This window comes from Pelobates fuscus, chromosome 7 (genome assembly GCF_036172605.1).
Source record: "Pelobates fuscus isolate aPelFus1 chromosome 7, aPelFus1.pri, whole genome shotgun sequence".
Lineage (NCBI taxonomy): Eukaryota > Metazoa > Chordata > Amphibia > Anura > Pelobatidae > Pelobates > Pelobates fuscus.
Window position 1 is genome coordinate 54,289,625 of NC_086323.1, and position 19,923 is coordinate 54,309,547.

The 19,923-nt window shown below is 40.8% G+C and overlaps 1 protein-coding gene and 1 long non-coding RNA gene across 2 annotated transcripts in view; both read right to left on the reverse strand.

Moving 5' to 3' along the window:
* Window positions 1-572: 572 nt before the first annotated feature.
* On the reverse strand, window positions 573-16,810 carry LOC134568641 (cysteine-rich secretory protein LCCL domain-containing 2-like). The gene is made up of 4 exons (XM_063427290.1): window positions 16,342-16,810; window positions 10,697-10,748; window positions 5,520-5,583; window positions 573-1,224 (listed from the first exon to the last, which is right to left on the reverse strand). Exons 1-4 carry the CDS (start codon window positions 16,703-16,705, stop codon window positions 1,057-1,059), a joined length of 648 nt encoding a protein of 215 aa, XP_063283360.1. The 5' UTR covers window positions 16,706-16,810; the 3' UTR covers window positions 573-1,056.
* Window positions 16,811-16,897: 87 nt separating this feature from the next.
* The window catches only part of LOC134568642 (uncharacterized), a 12,437-nt gene continuing 9,411 nt past the window's right edge, over window positions 16,898-19,923 (reverse strand). The window contains exons 2-3 of the long non-coding RNA XR_010084047.1: window positions 18,364-18,430; window positions 16,898-16,996 (exon numbers count right to left, since the gene is read on the reverse strand). This is a non-coding gene — a long non-coding RNA (uncharacterized LOC134568642). The remainder of the gene's footprint in view (window positions 16,997-18,363; window positions 18,431-19,923) is intronic.

A 19,923-nucleotide genomic window follows, 5' to 3' on the forward strand; every position in this document is an offset into this window, starting at 1 on the left:
CTTTAAACCATAGCAAGTTTATTAAACAAACATTTTCATTTTATATTTGCAGAACAACTTTTGAGAATAATTAAACCTTCTATTCCAGTCATGACTAACTGTGAAATCCCGGGTATTGACATCACATTGACATCTGATGTACAATTACTAATTGTAATGTGAGGCCTTGATACACAATCTTTTTTTTTTTTTACTTTTTCTCTGTAGTTGACAGCAGTGTTGCATTTCCCATCAGGAAGAGGCGGCACCTATCTATAGGCACATATCCTATTAGTGGCGCTTGCATTCAGTATTCATAATGTACTGTTTTGGAGCTTACGTGGGCTGATGAGAAGAGATAAATACCAAGGGACTTGGCCAGTGTCCTCTGTAGTTCAGTCAGTCTCCTCATTTTGACAGCAAAGCTTCAGGAACAGTTTCAAAGGGTGCACAAGTAAGTGCAGTCACAGCTCCTCCAGGTTCGGTGTGTGGTCTGAGGAGACAGTGGAATGGACACTTCCCATCTCCCCTGTAGCAACCAGGGAGTGCCATGCAGGAGGAGCAGAGACAGCACTAAGTGACGCACACTGTATAAATGCTATTGCAACTCTGCCATCAATAACAGGAAGCTGAATGGACTACGGTAGACATGTGGGGGTGAGTACTTTGCATATAACCCTTCAAACTCCTCATGCCATAAAAATCCCTTTTTACCTATCACTACATTCAACCCCTCACAAAACCTAAACAAACTCTTTACCATACTGGCAACAATAGTCTAATGGCGGCATGCCCTTTCTTCCCCCAAAAGGAAGATTGTGCTGAGTGGAAAACATAGGCGTTGGAACAAAGCTAAGTTTTACCTGTGATCTATTTATTTTTCAACTTTGACATGAGGGGAGACCAAGATACGAAGGGTTACTCTAACCAAAACCATTCTTCTTCTTAAACCACTGATTTTTGATTGGAGTAACCCTTTGCGGTGGAACCAGGAATTGTAGCTATTAAACACAAAAATACATACATAAATAACAAACAGTCAAGAACTGTTCACATGTACTATAACATAACTAAGTTCTAGAGAAATGTAAAAGATCCTTCCCCATAACTGAGGTCATAGGACAAGATACCATTTCGTTTGGTTCCTTGGTACCAGTCCTGTGCAGGTAGCTTTTGGTAAGTAACGTATCCACCACTGCTGGTTATTCTTCCAACATGTATAGCGGAAGCACAGATGTCTGAATACTAAATAAGAAAGAAAAAAAAAAAAAAACACCAGAAAAAGTAATTAGTTGTGGATGGAGAATAGGGATATTGTGTTAGTTTGGATGAGGAAGCAGATGACTTGTTTTATGTAAAACAGTTTTTTAGTCGTGTATCCCAGTAAGTAAAGTAATTCATTCAACAGTGAAATATTAAGGTAATGTGATGCTGAATTACTCTAGGGATCACCTACATTTTGGGAGTTAGGCAACCCTTTATCTACCCTCTTATATTTTTCCAGGAGGAGGGGAGAACGTTTTCTTATGGTGGCCTGGTGGATGCTGTCCAACCACCTGCTTCCTCATACATGCACCGCAATGTTAGTGACTAATGGCTTGTACACACCATGGTTCCATCATTCACTTTTTACATAAACTGTTGAGGGAGCAAAAAAAGACATTTACCCTCTTCTTGATAAGGCTATCAACAAAATGAAAGACAATTATTTCATGGACAACCTCATAGCACACGCAACAAATACGACTCCCTCATTTCAGAAAACTCATTGCTGAGCTGTGGTACTTCAATTTGTACTCTGGCACAATGTTGTCATCCTTGGCTTTTTACTATTGCCTTTCTTAAATAAAGACTTTAAAAAAAAAAAAAAAAGATTTTTATATACCGTGCTAAAGTTTGTTTATGTGTCCCAATCAAAACGTCTAACTAGCGAGCTGCTAGAAATGACAACAAGATAGTATAGCTCTGAGGAGAGACTCTTGATACAGTTTATTCAGTAAGTATTGCTGTTAGCATGTTTATCACCCATGTTAAGAATAGTGTAGAACCCACCAATATTGGGGTACTTTCAGGCAGTGATGCACTTAAATATGGCATTGTGCAAGCAATAAATGTATACCAACTATCATTGGTTCGGGGTATTAAGTAAATGTAAATCATACTGGTCTTTAGAAAGAAAATGTATGGATCTATTTCATTTGATTTTGAATTAAAGGAACACTCCATGCAACATAACGGCCAAAATATTTAATCGCTAAAAAAGGTATTTTTGTGCTTGTGCTTTTCTCTTAATCTAAATCACAGTTTCACCATTTGACTGCAACAGTTATCATTCTGCCCAGAGCAATCTTTGCCCCCCGGGTACCCTGTGCATTATTTAGTGTATCTATACGTGGCATGCATAGAAATCTTGATAAAGGAAAGCTTAGCCTGCTGCGGTGGTTGTGGTGTTCTGGCGTTATCCAACAGTACGTTGTTGAATCGTTTTAGTATGGTATGACAACTAACCCGAGTGTCACTGAGAGCCAGCAATCACAGTGAGTGCATTTTATTCTATATTCAGCTTTTCCTACATGCAGATACCAGGAGGAACCAGGTACATTTAAAAACTGTTCTAAAATGCCGCCAGGTGACTCTTGGCTCCGTAACCAATACAGTTGTAGTCGTTATGTTGCATGGAGTGTTCCTTTAATTCAAAATCAAATGAAATAGATCCATACATTTTCTTTCTAAAGACCAGTATGATTTACATTTACTTAATACCCCGAACCAATGATAGTTGGTATACATTTATTGCTTGCACAATCATATTCATTAGACTTGCTGGTTAAGTTTTTTTTGGAATCCTTAGACATCTGACCTAGTATTTCCTCTTTCTAATCAAGCACATCTTTCATTATGAGTTTCACAATTTTGAGAGAGGATTATTTGTTTTAGCCCTGAGAGCAAGTTCTTGAAGCATTATTCATAGCAAAGCTGGTTTTATGTAGGGAGCAAGGATGCAGGGGATAGAGCAGGGGTTCCCAAACCAGTCCTCACGGCAGCAACAGTCCAGGTTTTGTCAGTATCTTCATTGGAATAAAAAAGGGAATTAGATAAATCCCAGATTGTTGCTGGGCCATGAGAATTGGTTTGGGAACCACTGGATTTTAAGTCACAAAAAGAGAATTAGTCACAAACACTGGCCAAATATTAGTTTTTTGCTTTTTTCACACTAAAACAAATATGAACGCTAACTTTGGCCAGTGTTTGTGACTAAGTGGCTACTAAAAAAGACTAAACATACCCCACTTTCATACCTTGGGTTGTCTACTTTTTCAAATGGTATGCCATTATGGGGGTAATTCTCATTCCTGGGCTACCACACTGTCTCAAAGGTAACATTACTAATCACTTGAGAAAGCGATTTTTTTATTTTTTTTATTTTTAGGGTGCGCATTCCAGTTTTCCAACTTGGAATTTTCACAGCTGGTCATCATGCACCCATGTCCTATTTGGGAAATTTTTGAAGCCCGCCAATGTAATTACCCCTAGGGTATTCCAAATGGTGGTATTTTAACACTTTCCATGCACTAATTCTACCACCAGTCAAACATTTGGGTAGTCATTTTTTTGTGTTATATTTCTCTCACATTGTACTTTAGGCATGCATTCTCAGTTCCTGTTATGTGTTACTGTCAAAAAACACCCCAATATGTGTTCCGCAACATCTCCCGGGTACAACAGTGCCCCAATGTACAGGTTTTATAGGTTTTTGCAAACTTACAGGCAGCTGCTGGCAGCACTGTGGACACCTATTGTGGCCATGTGATCGCTTTTTTAGAGCGGTCACATTGCACCTGGGGGTCCTAAATAACTGGAGGTGTGTTACTGCGTTCAACTAAAAGGTAAAATATTTAATGAGACAAAGAAGGGTATTTTTAAAAACTCTTACGCACTTACTAACCCTTAATAGGATACACTTGGGTAGGGCAGTAATACAGGGTGGGCAAACAGAACTGTAACATGGCTGTGTAATACAGAAGCAAATACAAACACAACATTAAATTCCTACTACTCCTGAGCTGCTATAGTATTCAGTCAAAATAAACAGATTAAAACCAAAGAAAAAAGTTACTCACGCACTATAAAAAAAATCCCTATGCAGATTTAAATAACAGGAGTTTTTAAGTATTACTGTAAAGGCCATTAAAGTGCAAGCTCACGTGCCAGGGCACAGGGCTTAGTTTTGTGTGTTGATACGATAGTTTATGTGGAGTACAATCAGCGTTAAAATTAACCAAAGTCAGGAATTATATCAAATAAGTATTAGGTACAGAGAATACAAATAACTGCTACATTAATAAAGGGACACTCTAGACACCCAGACAGCTTCATCTCAGTGAAGTGGTCTGGATGCAGTGATCTTGTCCCTTTAAGAAAACATTGCCATTTTAGAGAATATCCAACATTTACATTGCAGGGTTAAGACTGCATCTAGTGGATGTCTTCCAGAGTTTACCTTCGTGCTGGACATCCTCATGTTTTGCATGAGGACGTCTAGCATCATGACGTTCACCATAGGAAAGCATTGATTCAATACTTTCCCATGGGGAAGGCCTAACACACGTGCAGTGCTTGCCCCATTGACGTGACGTTGCAGGAGTAGGAGCCTGATCCAGCACTGAGGGACCTAGGATGGGGGAGGCGGTTGGAGGCAGAGCAACACTATAGTGTTAGGACATAGTTTTATATTCCTAACACTAAAATGCTCCTTTAACGGACCACTATAGTGCCTCATTTTCCTGGCACTATAGTGTTAATAGGTCCCCTCACCCCCAGGGTCCCACTCCCGCCGAGCTCTAGGGGGAGGAAGGGGTTAAAGGCTTACCTTTCTCCAGCGCCGGGCTCCCTCTGCGCTGGGAACTCTCCTCCTCCTTCCGACGTCATCGGCTGAATGCGCGCATTAAGTCAGTCCATAGGAAAGCATTTCTCAATGCTTTCCTATGGAGACTGGCGTCTTCTCACTGTGAAATTCACAGTGAGAAGTGCGGAAGCTCCTCTAGCGGCTGTCAATGAGACAGCCACTAGAGGCTGGATTAACCCAATTGTAAACATAACAGTTTCTCTGAAACTGCTATGTTTACAGCAGGCAGGGTTAATCCTAGATGGACCTGGCACCCAGACCACTTCATTAAGCTGAAGTGGTCTGGGTGCCTATAGTGGTCCTTTAAGCACCAAATACATTTTGGAAGGCTCGCTACATGCCTTAAATTGTTCCATATGGTCACATTAGCTTTGATGAACCTTTGATGAGATGTTGTTTGCTTTTTAATAACCAGACACACAAAGAGATGACTTACTCTTAGCATTACTGCTGTTTTCCTTTGATGCTGTATGATTGGCAGAGCATTATGGGAAATATGGTGGAGAGCCATTAATGATATGCACTACTGAAACATTAAATATAGATTTTAAATGGTATCATTTAAATGGTATCATTTAAATGGTATCAATACACATACAATTCACATATATATGAATCTGAGAAATAAACTTACAATTTCATATATGTCTGTTCCCCAAACCAAAGGACTGACGTCACACGATGATGGACAGCGAACCCTAATTTAATAATAAAAAATTACACATCTTTTAGAAAACGATAATCTATTGGCTAATATACCCAAAATATGTTACATTTTACTTTAGCTAACTGAAGTGGCCTGGGTGCTGTGTCCCTTTTGCGCTTAGTGCTGCAATGTATATCTACCAGACAGCCACTAGAGGGCTTCCTGAATCTGACCTTTGGTCCAGTAAATGACGCTGGACGTCCTCACACTCTGCATGAGGACCTCCAGCATCAGATTTCCCCCCCATAGGAAAGCATTGATTCATTGTGTTCCTATGGGGAGGTCTAATGCGTGTGGCGTTTGCCACGCATGCGCAATAGCACCCGCTCCTCGCAAGCCGGACCACTTTAGCTAATTGAAGTGGTCTGGGTGCTGTGTCCCTTTTGCGCTTAGTGCTGCAATGTATAACATTGCAGTTCCAGAGAAACTGCAATGTTTACATTGCAGCACTAAGTCAGCCCAGAGTGGCTGTCTACCAGACAGCCACTAGAGGGCTTCCTGAATCGTAACGGACCTTTGGTCCAGTAAATGACGCTGGACGTCCTCACGCTCTGCATGAGGACCTCCAGCATCAGATTTTTTCCCCATAGGAAAGCATTGATTCTTTGTGTTCCTATGGGGAGGTCTAATGTGTGCGGCGTTTGCAACGCATGTGCAATAGCACCCGCTCCTCGCAAGCCGTCGGGGGCGGTGGGGGGGAGACGGTTTGAAATGGAATGAGGCAGAAATTTGATTATTTGTTAAACTAATTTGCATATGCCCACCCAGAATCCTTTTCAGTAGTAACATCACTGCAAATTTGTGATTTCTGTTGGAAAAGCAAGTCTTAGGCTTGACTGGTGTGCAGATTTTTGTTTAACATTGTATTAACTATCCACAGACTTCAGGTGGAAGGGATTTTCAATCACAATGTATATATATATATATATATATATATATATATATATAGTGGCGGAACTACCGCGGTCGCAGGCCCGCGAGGAGAACCGACAGGGAAGCATTGAATGGGCCCATTGGGTGGCCAATGCTGTTAGGGCCACCCTATAGCGCCGCTGCGGCGCTTTAACAGCAAGACCGGGCTCCCTTTGATGACATCACAGCTGGAAGGAAGTGACAGCCCCGGTCACTTACTCCCAGCAACCACCGGGACTCGCGCGGGAGGAAGAAGAGAAGGGAGTCGGCCACCACTGAGCAACCACTGGACCTCAAGTTTGACGCACAGAAACAGAGGGGTTGAGGGCCCTGCTCAATGAGCTTACATGCTAGAGGGAGTAGGGTAAAGTGACACAAAAGGTAAGGGTAGTATTAGAGAGTAGATTGGTAGAATAGTATTCAATGAAGACTTAGTGTGGGGTTTTGGAGCCATTAACAGACTAGGTGAGCATCTAACAGAAAAGGGAAGGGAAAAGGGAAGGGAGTTACACAGGAACGGTATGAATGTTTCTCTGTATGTGTGTGTTGCGGTCACCGGCCCGCCGCATGGAATGGCCGTGCCCGACCGGCACAGCCTCGCCGACACCACGAGCTTACCTGCTCGTTGGCGTGCCGGCAACCGCTCCCCCAGGTCTTCTGGCCGTTGCGCCCAAATCAAAGATGGCGCTGACCGCGTGGTCGCGTCCATCTCTAGCTCCGCCCCCGAAAGTTATACTAACGTGCGCGTGACGTCACGACGTCAACGCACGCGCACGTTCTGGGGTCAGAGGTCGCCCTCTGACCAATCAGAGCATAGAGAGGGATATTTAAATCCCTAACTCACTCCAGTACCTTGCCATGTCGTGGTTTCCTGTTCCTGGTTTACTGAGAGTGCTTTATCTTTGTGAATCTGATTTCCTGGTATACTGATCTTGGCTTTTCCCTGGTTATTCCGAATTCTGGTTTCCCTGACTTGGCTTGTGTAAACGGTATTGTGCATTTCTGGCTTCCATGACCTCAGCTTTCCCTTTGACCATTCGCTGTCTCTAACGTATTAGTCCGGCCATTCTAAGGTCCGGTTTACGCTTTGTCCTTTTATTTGCCTTTTCTTTCTTATGTATATGTTTACATAGTTTCTGCGTGCTGGACCACACTAGCAGTCGTGACAGTGTGTGTGTATGTGTGTGTATGTGTCTGTGTGTGTATGTCTGTGTGTGTGTATGTCTGTCTATGTTTCTGTATATGTGTGTGTGTGTTTGTATGTATGTGTGTGTCTCTGTATATGTGTTTGTATATGTGCGTGTCTGCATGTGTATCTGTTTGTCTGCATCTGTGGGTGGAACGTATGGGAGGGGGAGGATAGATGTATGGGGATGGCAGGGGGGACCGTATGGGAGGGGGAGGATACACGTATGGGGGGATGGTGGTGGCTAGACATATGTGGGGAGGGCGGGGGGGGGCCTAGGGCAATTTTCGCACCGGGGCCCCGTGGTTTCTAGTTATGCCTCTGTGTATATATATATGTATATATATAGTTGAAATGTCAATTTTTCTTTTTCTTTTTTAGTGCAATAGCTATTATTATTTTATTATTTATATAGCGCCAGCAAATTTCGTAGCACTGTACAATTAAATCACTGTCCTGTGAGTGCATCCTTTTGTTCTAATTAGCACACCGAGCAGTGTCCCATCAAGTGCCAATATGTTTTTGCTACACATACATCACGCACATTATACATATTTGACACACATGTACATTCTACTTACATATACATTATACACACTACAAACATGCATACATCACACACACATTATAGCAACATGTGCATGATGTACGTTACTATGCGTAGTATATTACACTGACACATACAGTAACGGATCGACGGGCACCCCGACTGGGTACCTCTGTTGGAGGATGCTCCTAGCGCTTCCTGAGGACTCCAAGCACTGCAGCAGACACCACAACCACCGAAGCAGAGAAGCATACGAATGCTCTCAAGCATATGAATGCTGTAAACAGCTGAACAGGAAAAGCATACAATCAGCTTACACTCCTGGCAATCAGCATACAATCCAATTCCCCCAATAACGAGACGACACTTCGTTTTGAGGTCAAGCAGAACTGACTGTACTGGCACATACAGCCTCTTTTATTCACAATCCACAAACATAGTACTGCCCACAGGGTTTTGAAATGCAACCAATCAATCCGTACAATACACACAGACACTCCCACACAAAATCCTCCCCTCTGCCTGTGATATGATGGTAGCACATGGTAGCAAAATACAATAAAATACATAAAAATGTATAACTGTGCAGCTATTGCATAAAACAGATACATTCAACATATCCCCAGATAGCTTAGATCTGAGCGCACATTATGACTGAATGGCACTCAGATCACATACATACAGTTCAATTGCCATGGAGCCAAAGTCTTTTACATAGTCTTTCGTTATACGAATGGGCTCCATGGCATAGCTATCTGGGATAACACTGCTCACATAGGGAAAGTACAGAATGACCCGGCTTTCAGGTCTTTGCAGGGGAAAATCAAGAATTTCAACATGGGGCCACAGTCACAGGGCAGGAGGCTGGCAATCAGTCTTCTCCAATGCCCAGTGGCGAGGCTGGTTCCACCACACATTCATTATATACATTACATTTATGTGTAAAACATGCATGTTGAAATAGGGGTCTCAAAGTATTGACCCATGGATCATTTCCAGCACTCTAAATACTTTAATGTGGCCTGTAGCCACCCAACCCAGAATATAGAGGTATGTCTAAGTCCTAGACATACCTCTCTATGTCCCGGATGGCTGTTGGCTAGACATGTGCAATTTGTTTCATTCCGAATGTAAATTCGGACGAATTTCGGCAATTCAGACATTTGGATGCTTCCGAATATCAGAATTGCCGAAGTGCCGAATTTCGGGAGCACCGAACCGAACCGAAGTGATGAATTCCGGAAGGGCCGAAGTGCTGCAGATTTCTGAAAAGTGTCAAAACAAGACAGGGAGGGAAAATTACGTAAATGATGACAGGAAGCTAACCCTACCCCTAACTCTACCCCTAATTCTAACCCTAGATGTGTAAGTGATTGTAGTGGTTAGGGTTAAAGGGACACTATAGTCACCTGAACAACTTTAGCTTAATTAAACAGTTTTGGTGTATAGAACATGCCCCTGCAGCCTCACTGCTCAATCCTCTGCCATTTAGGAGTTAAATCCCTTTGTTTATGAACCCTAGTCACACCTCCCTGCATGTGATTTGCACAGCCTTCCATAAACACTTCCTGTATAGAGAGCCCTATTTAGGCTTTCTTTATTGCAAGTTCTGTTTAATTAAGATTTTCTTATCCCCTGCTATGTTAATAGCTTGCTAGACCCTACAAGAGCCTCCTGTATGTGATTAAAGTTCAATTTAGAGATTGAGATACAATTATTTAAGGTAAATTACATCTGTTTGAAAGTGAAACCAGTTATGTTTTTCATGCAGGCTCTGTCAATCATAGCCAGGGGAGGTGTGGCTAGGGCTGCATAAACAGAAACAAAGTGATTTAACTCCTAAATGGCAGTGAATCGAGCAGTGAAATTGCAGGGGAATGATCTATACACTAAAACTGCTTTATTTAGCTAAAGTAATTTAGGTGACTATAGTGTTCCTTTAAGGGTTAGGGATAGGGTTAATCTTAAGGGGTAGGGTTAGGGGTAGCGGTTAGGGAATTTCCAAAGTCCCGAATTTCGGAAGTCCCGAATTTTGGAAGTGTTGAACCGGACCAAATTTTTGGCCCATTCACATCCCTACTGTTGGCCTTCTCCACATCAGATAGCAAGATTGGTAACTAGCGCTCTCACAATTAACGCTGATCAGATATATTTAACAAGAGAACATGGTTCTCTGGTTCCTCTGTCTAGTGAGATATGAATAGAAAAGGATAGTTAAGCATGCCATAGTTGGTAAAAAACAATCCATCATTTTGTGAGGTTCCAGGAAAGCAAATAATGGGTCCACCTACTGAGAGGTCTTTGTCAAGCTTGTAATACCTATAATCTATAGTTTACGTTTATGAGGTTTTGAAATGTGTTTTTACAATCACCTTTTATAATCAAAATCATATTTGTGGACAGTGGAGCACATCTTTTATAATTCATTTTAAAAAGGTGTGATTTGAAATGTCTACCTACGTTATGATATCCCCGTTGTAAAAATCTGCTGCGTCCAAACATTTTACTAAACCTGAAAAACATAAATTGTTATACCATAATGTCGTATTTGTGAAATTACACAGATCAAGATATAAAACTGTAAAAAAAAACGAGAAAATAAAGAACAGAAAGTTGTGTTTGTAATACACTGCACACTGTCAACATGTGCAATTCTGTCTTGTAGACGTGCACGGAATAGAATTTCCTAGAAGTTTAAAAAAATAAAAACAAGGACAGTCATCGCATACAATGTACATTCTAAAATATTTAACAAAGATTACATTTTTGAATATTTTAGGAAGATTACATTTCCACAAACAGGGTTATTCACTAAAGTGTGAATTGTTGAGAATTGAAAGTGTATCCTTTCATAAACAGTTTAACCTCTTAACCTCTTTCATGCACCATAACAACGTAATTGAGTCAAAGTTGTTATGGTGCCCGGAGTTTTGCTTCAAATAATGTGAATGATGTCAGAATTTTGCAGTCTGCATACAAGTCTGGACTAAGGAAATCCAACTTTAGTAAATACTGGTAACTGAAATTAATGAGAGAACCAGGAATTATTGAGGCATTTCTGTCCCTTTCTTTTTCCAAGAGAAGCATCCGATTGGCATCTTGCAAGGGAAATTAAGACTTAAAGGGACATTATAGACACCAGAACAACTACAGCTTATTGTATTTGTTCTGGTGAGTATAATCAGACCCCTTAGGCTTTTTGCAGTAAACACTATATTTTCAGAGAAAATGCCTAGGGGTACCTTCAGTGGCCACTCTTAAGATGGCAGTGCTGAAGACGCTGAACTTTATTCATAGAGATGCACTGATTCAATGGATCTCTATGATGAGATGCTGATTGGCTAGGGCTGTGTTTGGCTTGTTCTGGCTCTGCCCCTTGACAAGCTCAGCCAATCCTATGCTTTCCTATGGGAAAACATAGTGATTGGCTCAGAGCATCACTTCTGATGATGTCAGCCAAGGAGGCAGATAAGGGGCATATAGAAAGTATCTACAGTAAAAGAAAAGAAAAAACTCATAGAGTAGTAGAGTTAAATGTAACAATATACTAATGTTTCTTTTATTTGCTGCTGCCTCCAGAAGCAGTTCTTCTCATCCTTGATGGTGATTATCTGTGGATGCAAATTAGAGATTACATCTGTTGGACACAATATGCCCATATTTCACTTAAAGTCTGTAAGTGTTTATTCATCTAAAACCCATCTCTTCAGGAAAGCGTATGGCCTCCCAGAGTAATCTCTCCCTTACATACCTGTCTCTTGCTCTCTCCTATGGGATAGTGCTTTGCTCTCTTCTCCAGCTCTGCTTCACTCCTACCTGATATTTCCTATCCTAATGTTTCTAATACCCCACCTCCTATAGACTGTAAGCTCATTTGAGCAGGGTTCTCTTCAACCTATTGTTCCTGTAAGTTTTCTTGTAATTGTCTTATTTATTGTTACATCCCCCCTCTCAAAATAAGCGCTACGGAATCTGTTGGCGCTATATAAATGGCAATAATAATAATAATAATAATAATCTAAGCGCAAGATATAAATGTCTAACAGTCTGCACTTATTTTATATTCTTACTTTTTCCTACATGCCCTTGTCGTGTTGTGGACTCCATGCCATCTTTAATATTTGACATGCCTACAATCAATATACTTTTGTGAGTGCAACCTTAAACATTAGTAAATTGTTACAATTAACTCTTCTACTCTGTGAGTTTTATCGTTTCTTTTACTGTAGATACTTTCTATATGTTGTTTGTAAGGACTGGGAGGAGTAATTTTATCTATACTACAGTTAAAAAGAATATTGTATAGGTAAAATAATTTTATACACACACACTGTGTGTCTTTCCACGTGATTTTTAGGGTGATAATATTTATACTGCAGATAAGGGGCATAGTAAGCACCAGCAGACTGTAATAAAGGTAAGATGTTATTTATATGCTATATTTAGAGGGACAAGGTGGGGCAGGGGGGATAGATAGTGGTTTTAACACTATAGGGTCAGGAATACCTCTTTATGTTCCTGACCCTATAGTGTTCCTTTAAGTCTTGTTTTGTATCTTTATTTTTTTGCATTACGTTAGTGCATAAGTTCCTTTATGTATTAAAACTTCTGCATATGGTGTCCCTTTAGTTTATATGTAGTAGTAGTTTTCTTTATCACTAGTGATGTCGCGAACATAACATTTTCCGTTCGCGAACGGCGAATGCGAACTTCCGCAAATGTTCGCGAACGGGCAAACCTGGCGAACCGCCATAGACTTCAATAGGCAGGCGAATTTTAAAACCCACAGGGACTCTTTCTGGCCACAATAGTGATGGAAAAGTTGTTTCAAGGGGACTAACACCTGGACTGTGGCATGCCGGAGGGGGATCCATGGCAAAACTCCCATGGAAAATTACATAGTTGATGCAGAGTCTGGTTTTAATCCATAAAGGGCATAAATCACCTAACATTCCTAAATTGTTTGGAATAACATGCTTTAAAACATCAGGTATGATGTTGTATCGATCAGGTAGTGTAAGGGTTACGCCCGCTTCACAGTGACATACCAAACTCCCCGTTTAACGCACCGCAAACAACCGCAAACAGTCCATTTGCACAACCGCAAACTCCCCATTTTTTTAATGTATAAATACAGCCACAACCACTTATCCCAATCACACACCTTTCCTAACGTCCTATCCCATTAAAAGCATATTACCGCGTATTTAACAAAACAGATAGACCCCCTACTTCATCCAGGTTACCGATCGATGGTTCGATATTCTGAGCCCTCTCTGATTTACTGTACACGACTATTCGATATTCCCACAAATTTTATATAGCATTTAATGTTTGTTTGAGATCACCTTAAAAATATTGGATATCGCTAAAAATCATGATCACTATATACTTTCTCTACAAACCTCTAAAACGAACCAAACTACTCATCCATTCGCTATACCACTTTATCCCACCTAGAACTAGTGCCCAGTTAAAATACTTGACTCGTACTTACCCACACTCAGTCATGCCACACACATTTCACCACTACTCTCACTACTCCTAAGATTGGGTTGTATCCATGTCTCGGGTCTTTCATTTAGAATAGGGGCAGCTTTGGTCTCCTTCAACACTGACACTCCAGTGCATATTATTAAAAGATTGGGCAGATTGAAATCCTCAGTCTACAACCGATATATTCCTCATCCCGAGAAAGAAATGAGGAAAGATTTTAAAAGTTTGGCTTTGTAAATTTGATGCAATAAGTGTGTTTTTCTTTAATACCTTTTCACCCTCTTTGCATGAACCCGATTTACATATATTACTAATATGTTTCTGAACATATATATTATATTATTCACTCACTCACTCACTCACTCTCTGGGCCGGCCTAAGACATCATGCTGCCTAGGTCCAACGATAAATGACTATGGGGGATAATGTATAATAAACACAGGTTACTGGCTATGGGGGGGATAATGTATAATAAACACAGGTTACTGGCTATGGGAGGGATAATGTATAATAAACACAGGTTACTGACTATAGGAGGATAATGTATAATAAGCACAGGTTACTGGCTATGGGGGGATAATGTATAATAAACACAGGTTACTGGCTATGGGAGGATAATGTATAATAAACACAGGTTACTGGCTATGGGAGGGATAATGTATAATATACACAGGTTACTGGCTATGGGGGATAATGTATAATAAACACAGGTTACTGGCTATGGGGGGGATAATGTATAATAAACACAGGTTACTGGCTGTGGGAGGATAATGTATAATAAACACAGGTTACTGGCTATGGAGGGGTAATGTATAATAAACACAGGTTACTGGCTATGGGAGGGTAATGTATAATAAACACAGGTTACTGGCTATGGGAGGATAATGTATAATAAACACAGGTTACTGGCTATGGGGGATAATGTATAATAAACACAGGTTACTGGCTATGGGAGGATAATGTATAATAAACACAGGTTACTGGCTATGGGGGATAATGTATAATAAACACAGGTTACTGGCTATGGGGGATAATGTATAATAAACACAGGTTACTGGCTATGGGAGGATAATGTATAATAAACACAGGTTGTTGGCTAAGGGGGGATAATGTATAATAAGCACAGGTTACTGGCTATGGGGGACAATGTATAATAAACACAGGTTACTGGCTATGGGGGACAATGTATAATAAACACAGGTTACTGGCTATGGGGGGGATAATGTATAATAAACACAGGTTACTGGCTATGGGGGGGATAATGTATAATAAACACAGGTTACTGGCTGTGGGAGGATAATGTATAATAAACACAGGTTACTGGCTATGGAGGGGTAATGTATAATAAACACAGGTTACTGACTATGGGAGGGTAATGTATAATAAACACAGGTTACTGGCTATGGGAGGATAATGTATAATAAACACAGGTTACTGGCTATGGGGGATAATGTATAATAAACACAGGTTACTGGCTATGGGAGGATAATGTATAATAAACACAGGTTACTGGCTATGGGGGATAATGTATAATAAACACAGGTTACTGGCTATGGGGGATAATGTATAATAAACACAGGTTACTGGCTATGGGAGGATAATGTATAATAAACACAGGTTGCTGGCTAAGGGGGGATAATGTATAATAAGCACAGGTTACTGGCTATGGGGGATAATGTATAATAAACACAGGTTACTGGCTATGGGGGATAATGTATAATAAACACAGGTTACTGGCTATGGAGGATAATGTATAATAAAAAAAAAAAAATGCAGCTTCAGAATTAATCTAAATTGTATGCTGTCTAGGAGGTGGGAGGGTCTGGGAGGGAGGGTCTGCTGCTGATTGGCTGGAATGTGTCTGCTGACTGTGAGGTACAGGGTCAAAGTTTACTCAATGATGACGAATAGGGGGCGGACCGAACATCGCATATGTTCGCCATCCGTGGCGAATGCGAGCAAGCTATGTTCGCCAGGAACTATTCGCCAGCGATCCGTTTGGGACATCACTATTTATCACCATTAAACTTTACAGAATATGATTATGACTAAATAAATAACTCGTGGAAGTCTTGTGGCTTTTGTGTTTGTTTGTTTTTTCAGAGTTGGAAATTACTGTTAAATTATTTCAACATTTCAAAATCAGAACAAATGGTTACACTATAGAGAAAATACTTTTTTTTTTACTTTGTCTCTCTAAAGATAATTTAATTTAAACTAGTGCATTTATGTTTCACATGGCAAACAAGTAAAGATTTCCATTTTATAACCTTTAAAATCAAATAATCAGTTATTTTCTAAAGTGAGAATTCAAAGTCAAAGTCAAGTTTAAGGTTGCAGTAGCCAAACTGTAAAAATTATCTAGGTCAATCATGCTTTCAGTTTGACTATTCTGGCCTTAAATTCACTTTGACTTCTCACTTCAGTAAACAGCCCTGCTAGATAATTTTTCCAGTTCAGATATTTTTACCTTAAATTTGAAATGCACTTTTAATTCACTTTGAATTCCCATTTTAATTAATAAGCCCACCCACACAAATCTTTAGCCTCCCTTCAATTCTACTCGATAAAGCACAAAATATAATAATTTGACCTTTAACAAAACATACCAACATTCACAGATGAAATTGCGGTGGTTGGGTTATAAGTTGTAGGTTTTGCCAAAGTACTTGTACGGCTAGCAGTACTGGAGGATGGCAAGGTAGAAGATATTGTATAGACTCCGGAAGTTGTATTAGCAGTGGTGGTGGTAGATACGTGGGATGCAGTGGTATCAGGAATGGAAGAGGTGGAAGAGAAGGTAGATGCATGGTTAGCAGCATTGAAGTAGGAAGATAGACTAGCTGCAGTGCTAGTGAGAATCGGGGTGGTATAAATATTAATTGTGGTGCTGATGGCATTGGAGGTGGAAGATAAATTAGCTGCAGTGCTAGTGCGAATCGAGGTGGCAGAATTATCAGTTGTGGTGCTCATGGCATTGGATGTGGGAGATATTTTAGAAACAGTAGAAACAGTGGTTGTGGTATTGATGATGGCTGTGGTAGCAGAAGGGCTATTAGTAGTGGTTGTTGTTGTGCTGGTGCTTATTGAATAGTAAGTTGTCAGTTTAAAAGAATTAACGGATGTATTGTAACTGAGGCTCTTCAGTTCATTCCTGGTGGATCCTGTATAGTTCGATTGTCCAGCCACTTTCTCCACGGTCACATATCCTCCCCCATTTGTAATAAGACCAGCATGGATAGCTGCCAGACATATGGAGGAATTCTGAAAATGGAGAATAAACACATGTAAAGCAGATTTTCACAAGTTACAATGTTACTGCCATAAACTGTTTAGAATAATATAAGATAGCTCAGTGGTTAGTGCTCCAACTTACAGTGCTAGATTGATTCCTGACAAAAGGATTTATTAACTAAACACCAAATTGCAGTGAATTGTAAATTGAATAGCTAATTTAGACTAAAATAGCCAAGTTTAAACTCCCCCCCCCCCCCCCCCCCCCCTCAAATGGGCTCTTTTTGCCTGTTTTGAATGTCATCCTTCTGTGGTCAATAACAGGATGACTATTTCACTCGATAATGAATAATCACAATCTCAGAATATAATTGAAATAGGCTAAGCGTGTACTCCCTGTTTAATTGCTTTTTTTTATTGTTAATAAGACAGTAGCATTTAACCCCTTAAGGACACAACTTGAGAAATAAAAAGGAATCATGACGGAATATTTCTTCCTTAAGGGGTTACATTTTACTAGAACGTTTATGAGTGCGATGGAAAGAAAGCAGGCCAGGGGTGGGTGTTACAGTAAGGAAATTGTTAAAATGGCTGCAGTGAGGTGAGTATTCAATTAACAATTAGTAAAGTAATCAAATATTTATAATGATGACAAATTATACAGTTAATGCATAAGGAATTCATGTTAGTGAAAGGCACACCATAGCGTTACGAATACAAACATGTATTCCAATATTGTAGTGTCTCCTCACTGCTTAGATTTAGAAAAAGTTACAAGGGTTTTAATTAACTTTTTTTCAGTGCTGAGGCTCACACAGTGCAACATCATCTGGCAGAAGTTGCTCTTTCATCTTTTCATCAATCTAATGTTGCTCATAGCATTGGGGGGGAAAAACTCATGCTCGGTGAGCGCTGTACTCCTTCAATCAAATTCTCTATGATAAGTATTCAGAGGAGGTGATGTGTAAGACCAAGTCTGACAAGTCTGACAAGAACCTCTAGTGGCTGTCAGGAAGACAGTTACAAGAAGGTATGTTAAGCCCTTCAATGAAAACATTGCCATATCTATTAAACAGCATTGTTTTAGATTGCAGAGTTAAGACTAAAGAGACACTGCACCCAAGCCACTTCATTGCCATGACAAATTCACTTCAATATAGCTAGGGGAAATGGATGCTACTCCATGAAGAGTGAGTGTGCTGATTATTGCCACAGAGAACTCACCCTAGGTTCCCTTTGTTTTAGCTAAAAGGGAACATGAGGTTGGGTAGTGAATAATAAATAGTCACTGATTCTGCATTTTACTTTCATATGTTAATAGACAGAATGTTTGTGGTAAAGAACATGAGATTTTTGTACAATTTGGTGGAGATAAACTTTAAGTATATTTTTTTTACCTCTGTGTAGATATCTGTTCCCCATACAGTCAGATTTGTAGTGAGGCATCCTGATGGACAATAAATCCTACAAAACATAATGACCAGCTTAATCCCTTCTTTACTAAAAATATAAAACAACAGGAGATATGGTGATTGCGCACACGGTAAATGATATCCTTGTATAGAATGAGATCCCTAGGTTCTGCAAATATAAGAAACCATCATAGGGTAATACATCTCAAAAAGGTTTCTATCATTGCGGTAATTGTTATGCCTGCAGGAACACTCATATAACCAAGAAAAAGAAAGATGACTTTATATCAAACATAACTAAAAATAATTTTAATATCACTTCTTTTATTACATGTGAGTCTACCCATGTTATCTATTTATTACAGTGTACGTGCGGCTTACAATATATAGGTAAAACCTCAAGACCGCTTAAAACAAGAATATATGAACATATTAGAAATATTAAAATTGGGTTTTTAAATCACTTTTTAGAAAGACAATTCCAATCCGAAAGAATTGGAATTTATAGCAATTCAGAAAATTCAAACTCATTGGAGGGGTGGAAATAGTGCTTTTAATTTAAGTAAAAAATAATCCAATTGGATATTTGAACTTCAAACATCATGTCCAAAGGGTTTAAATATTGACTTTGAAATAGGTCCAATTTTATAACTTAATTTCACCTCTCCTTTTTATTTGTAATCAGGCCCGGACTGGCCATCGGGCATACCGGGCAAATGCCCGGTGGGCCGCGATGGCCGTGGGGCCGAGGCCGGCAGGGGAGATCACAGGATCTCCCCTGCCAGCCCCTGCAGTGCCAGCGCTACCCGAGCACCGGCCCTGCTGTGTGTCTCCATGGGCCGGTAGGGAGATCAAAGATCTCCCTCACCGGCCCAGAGACACTGAGATGCGGCCGCCTGGGGAGTGTGGGAGGGAGGGAGGTAGGAGAGAACACCGGCGGAGCTCTAGCCAGCAGCTCCGCCGGGTCCTCTGGCGAGGTCTGAGCGTTGCCGCGGTTACCGCGGCAACGCTCAGATCTCGCAAGAGTGGGAAAGAAGCTGCAGTAAGGACCCCCCTCCCAGGCATAATGTAAGAAGGGAGGGGGGATATTTAGCAATCTGCCCCACCAGGGATCAGGCACCCCCCCATGGAAACCCGGCTTCCCACCCCCTAAAGGTAAGAAGGAGGGGGGGGGGATATAACTTTTTTTTATTATTATTAATAAAAAAAAAAAAAAAAATTAAATACAAAATACACTCACACTAACAGCCCCCCCAGACACACACACAGCACCCCCAGACACACACACAGCACCCCCAGACACACACACACAGCACCCCCAGACACACACACACAGCACCCCCAGACACACACACACAGCACCCCCAGACACACACACACAGCACCCCCAGACACACACAGCACCCCAAGACACACACAGCACTCCCAGACACACACACAGCACCCCCAGATACACACAGCACCCCCAGACACACACACACAGCACCCCCAGACACACACACACACAGCACCCCCAGACACACACAGCACTCCCAGACACGCACA

What these genes read in the sequence shown, in the direction of transcription:
- LOC134568641 (XM_063427290.1), bottom strand. Translation starts at nt 16,705, where the DNA reads ATGAGCACCACAACTGATAATTCTGCCACCTCGATTCGCACTAGCACT. An exon ending in AATTTCATCTGTGAATGTTG is followed by an intron (nt 10,749 to 16,341) that starts GTATGTTTTGTT and finishes TATGTTTTTCAG; the next exon opens with GTTTAGTAAAATGTTTGGAC. An exon ending in TACAACGGGGATATCATAAC is followed by an intron (nt 5,584 to 10,696) that starts GTAGGTAGACAT and finishes TTATTAAATTAG; the next exon opens with GGTTCGCTGTCCATCATCGT.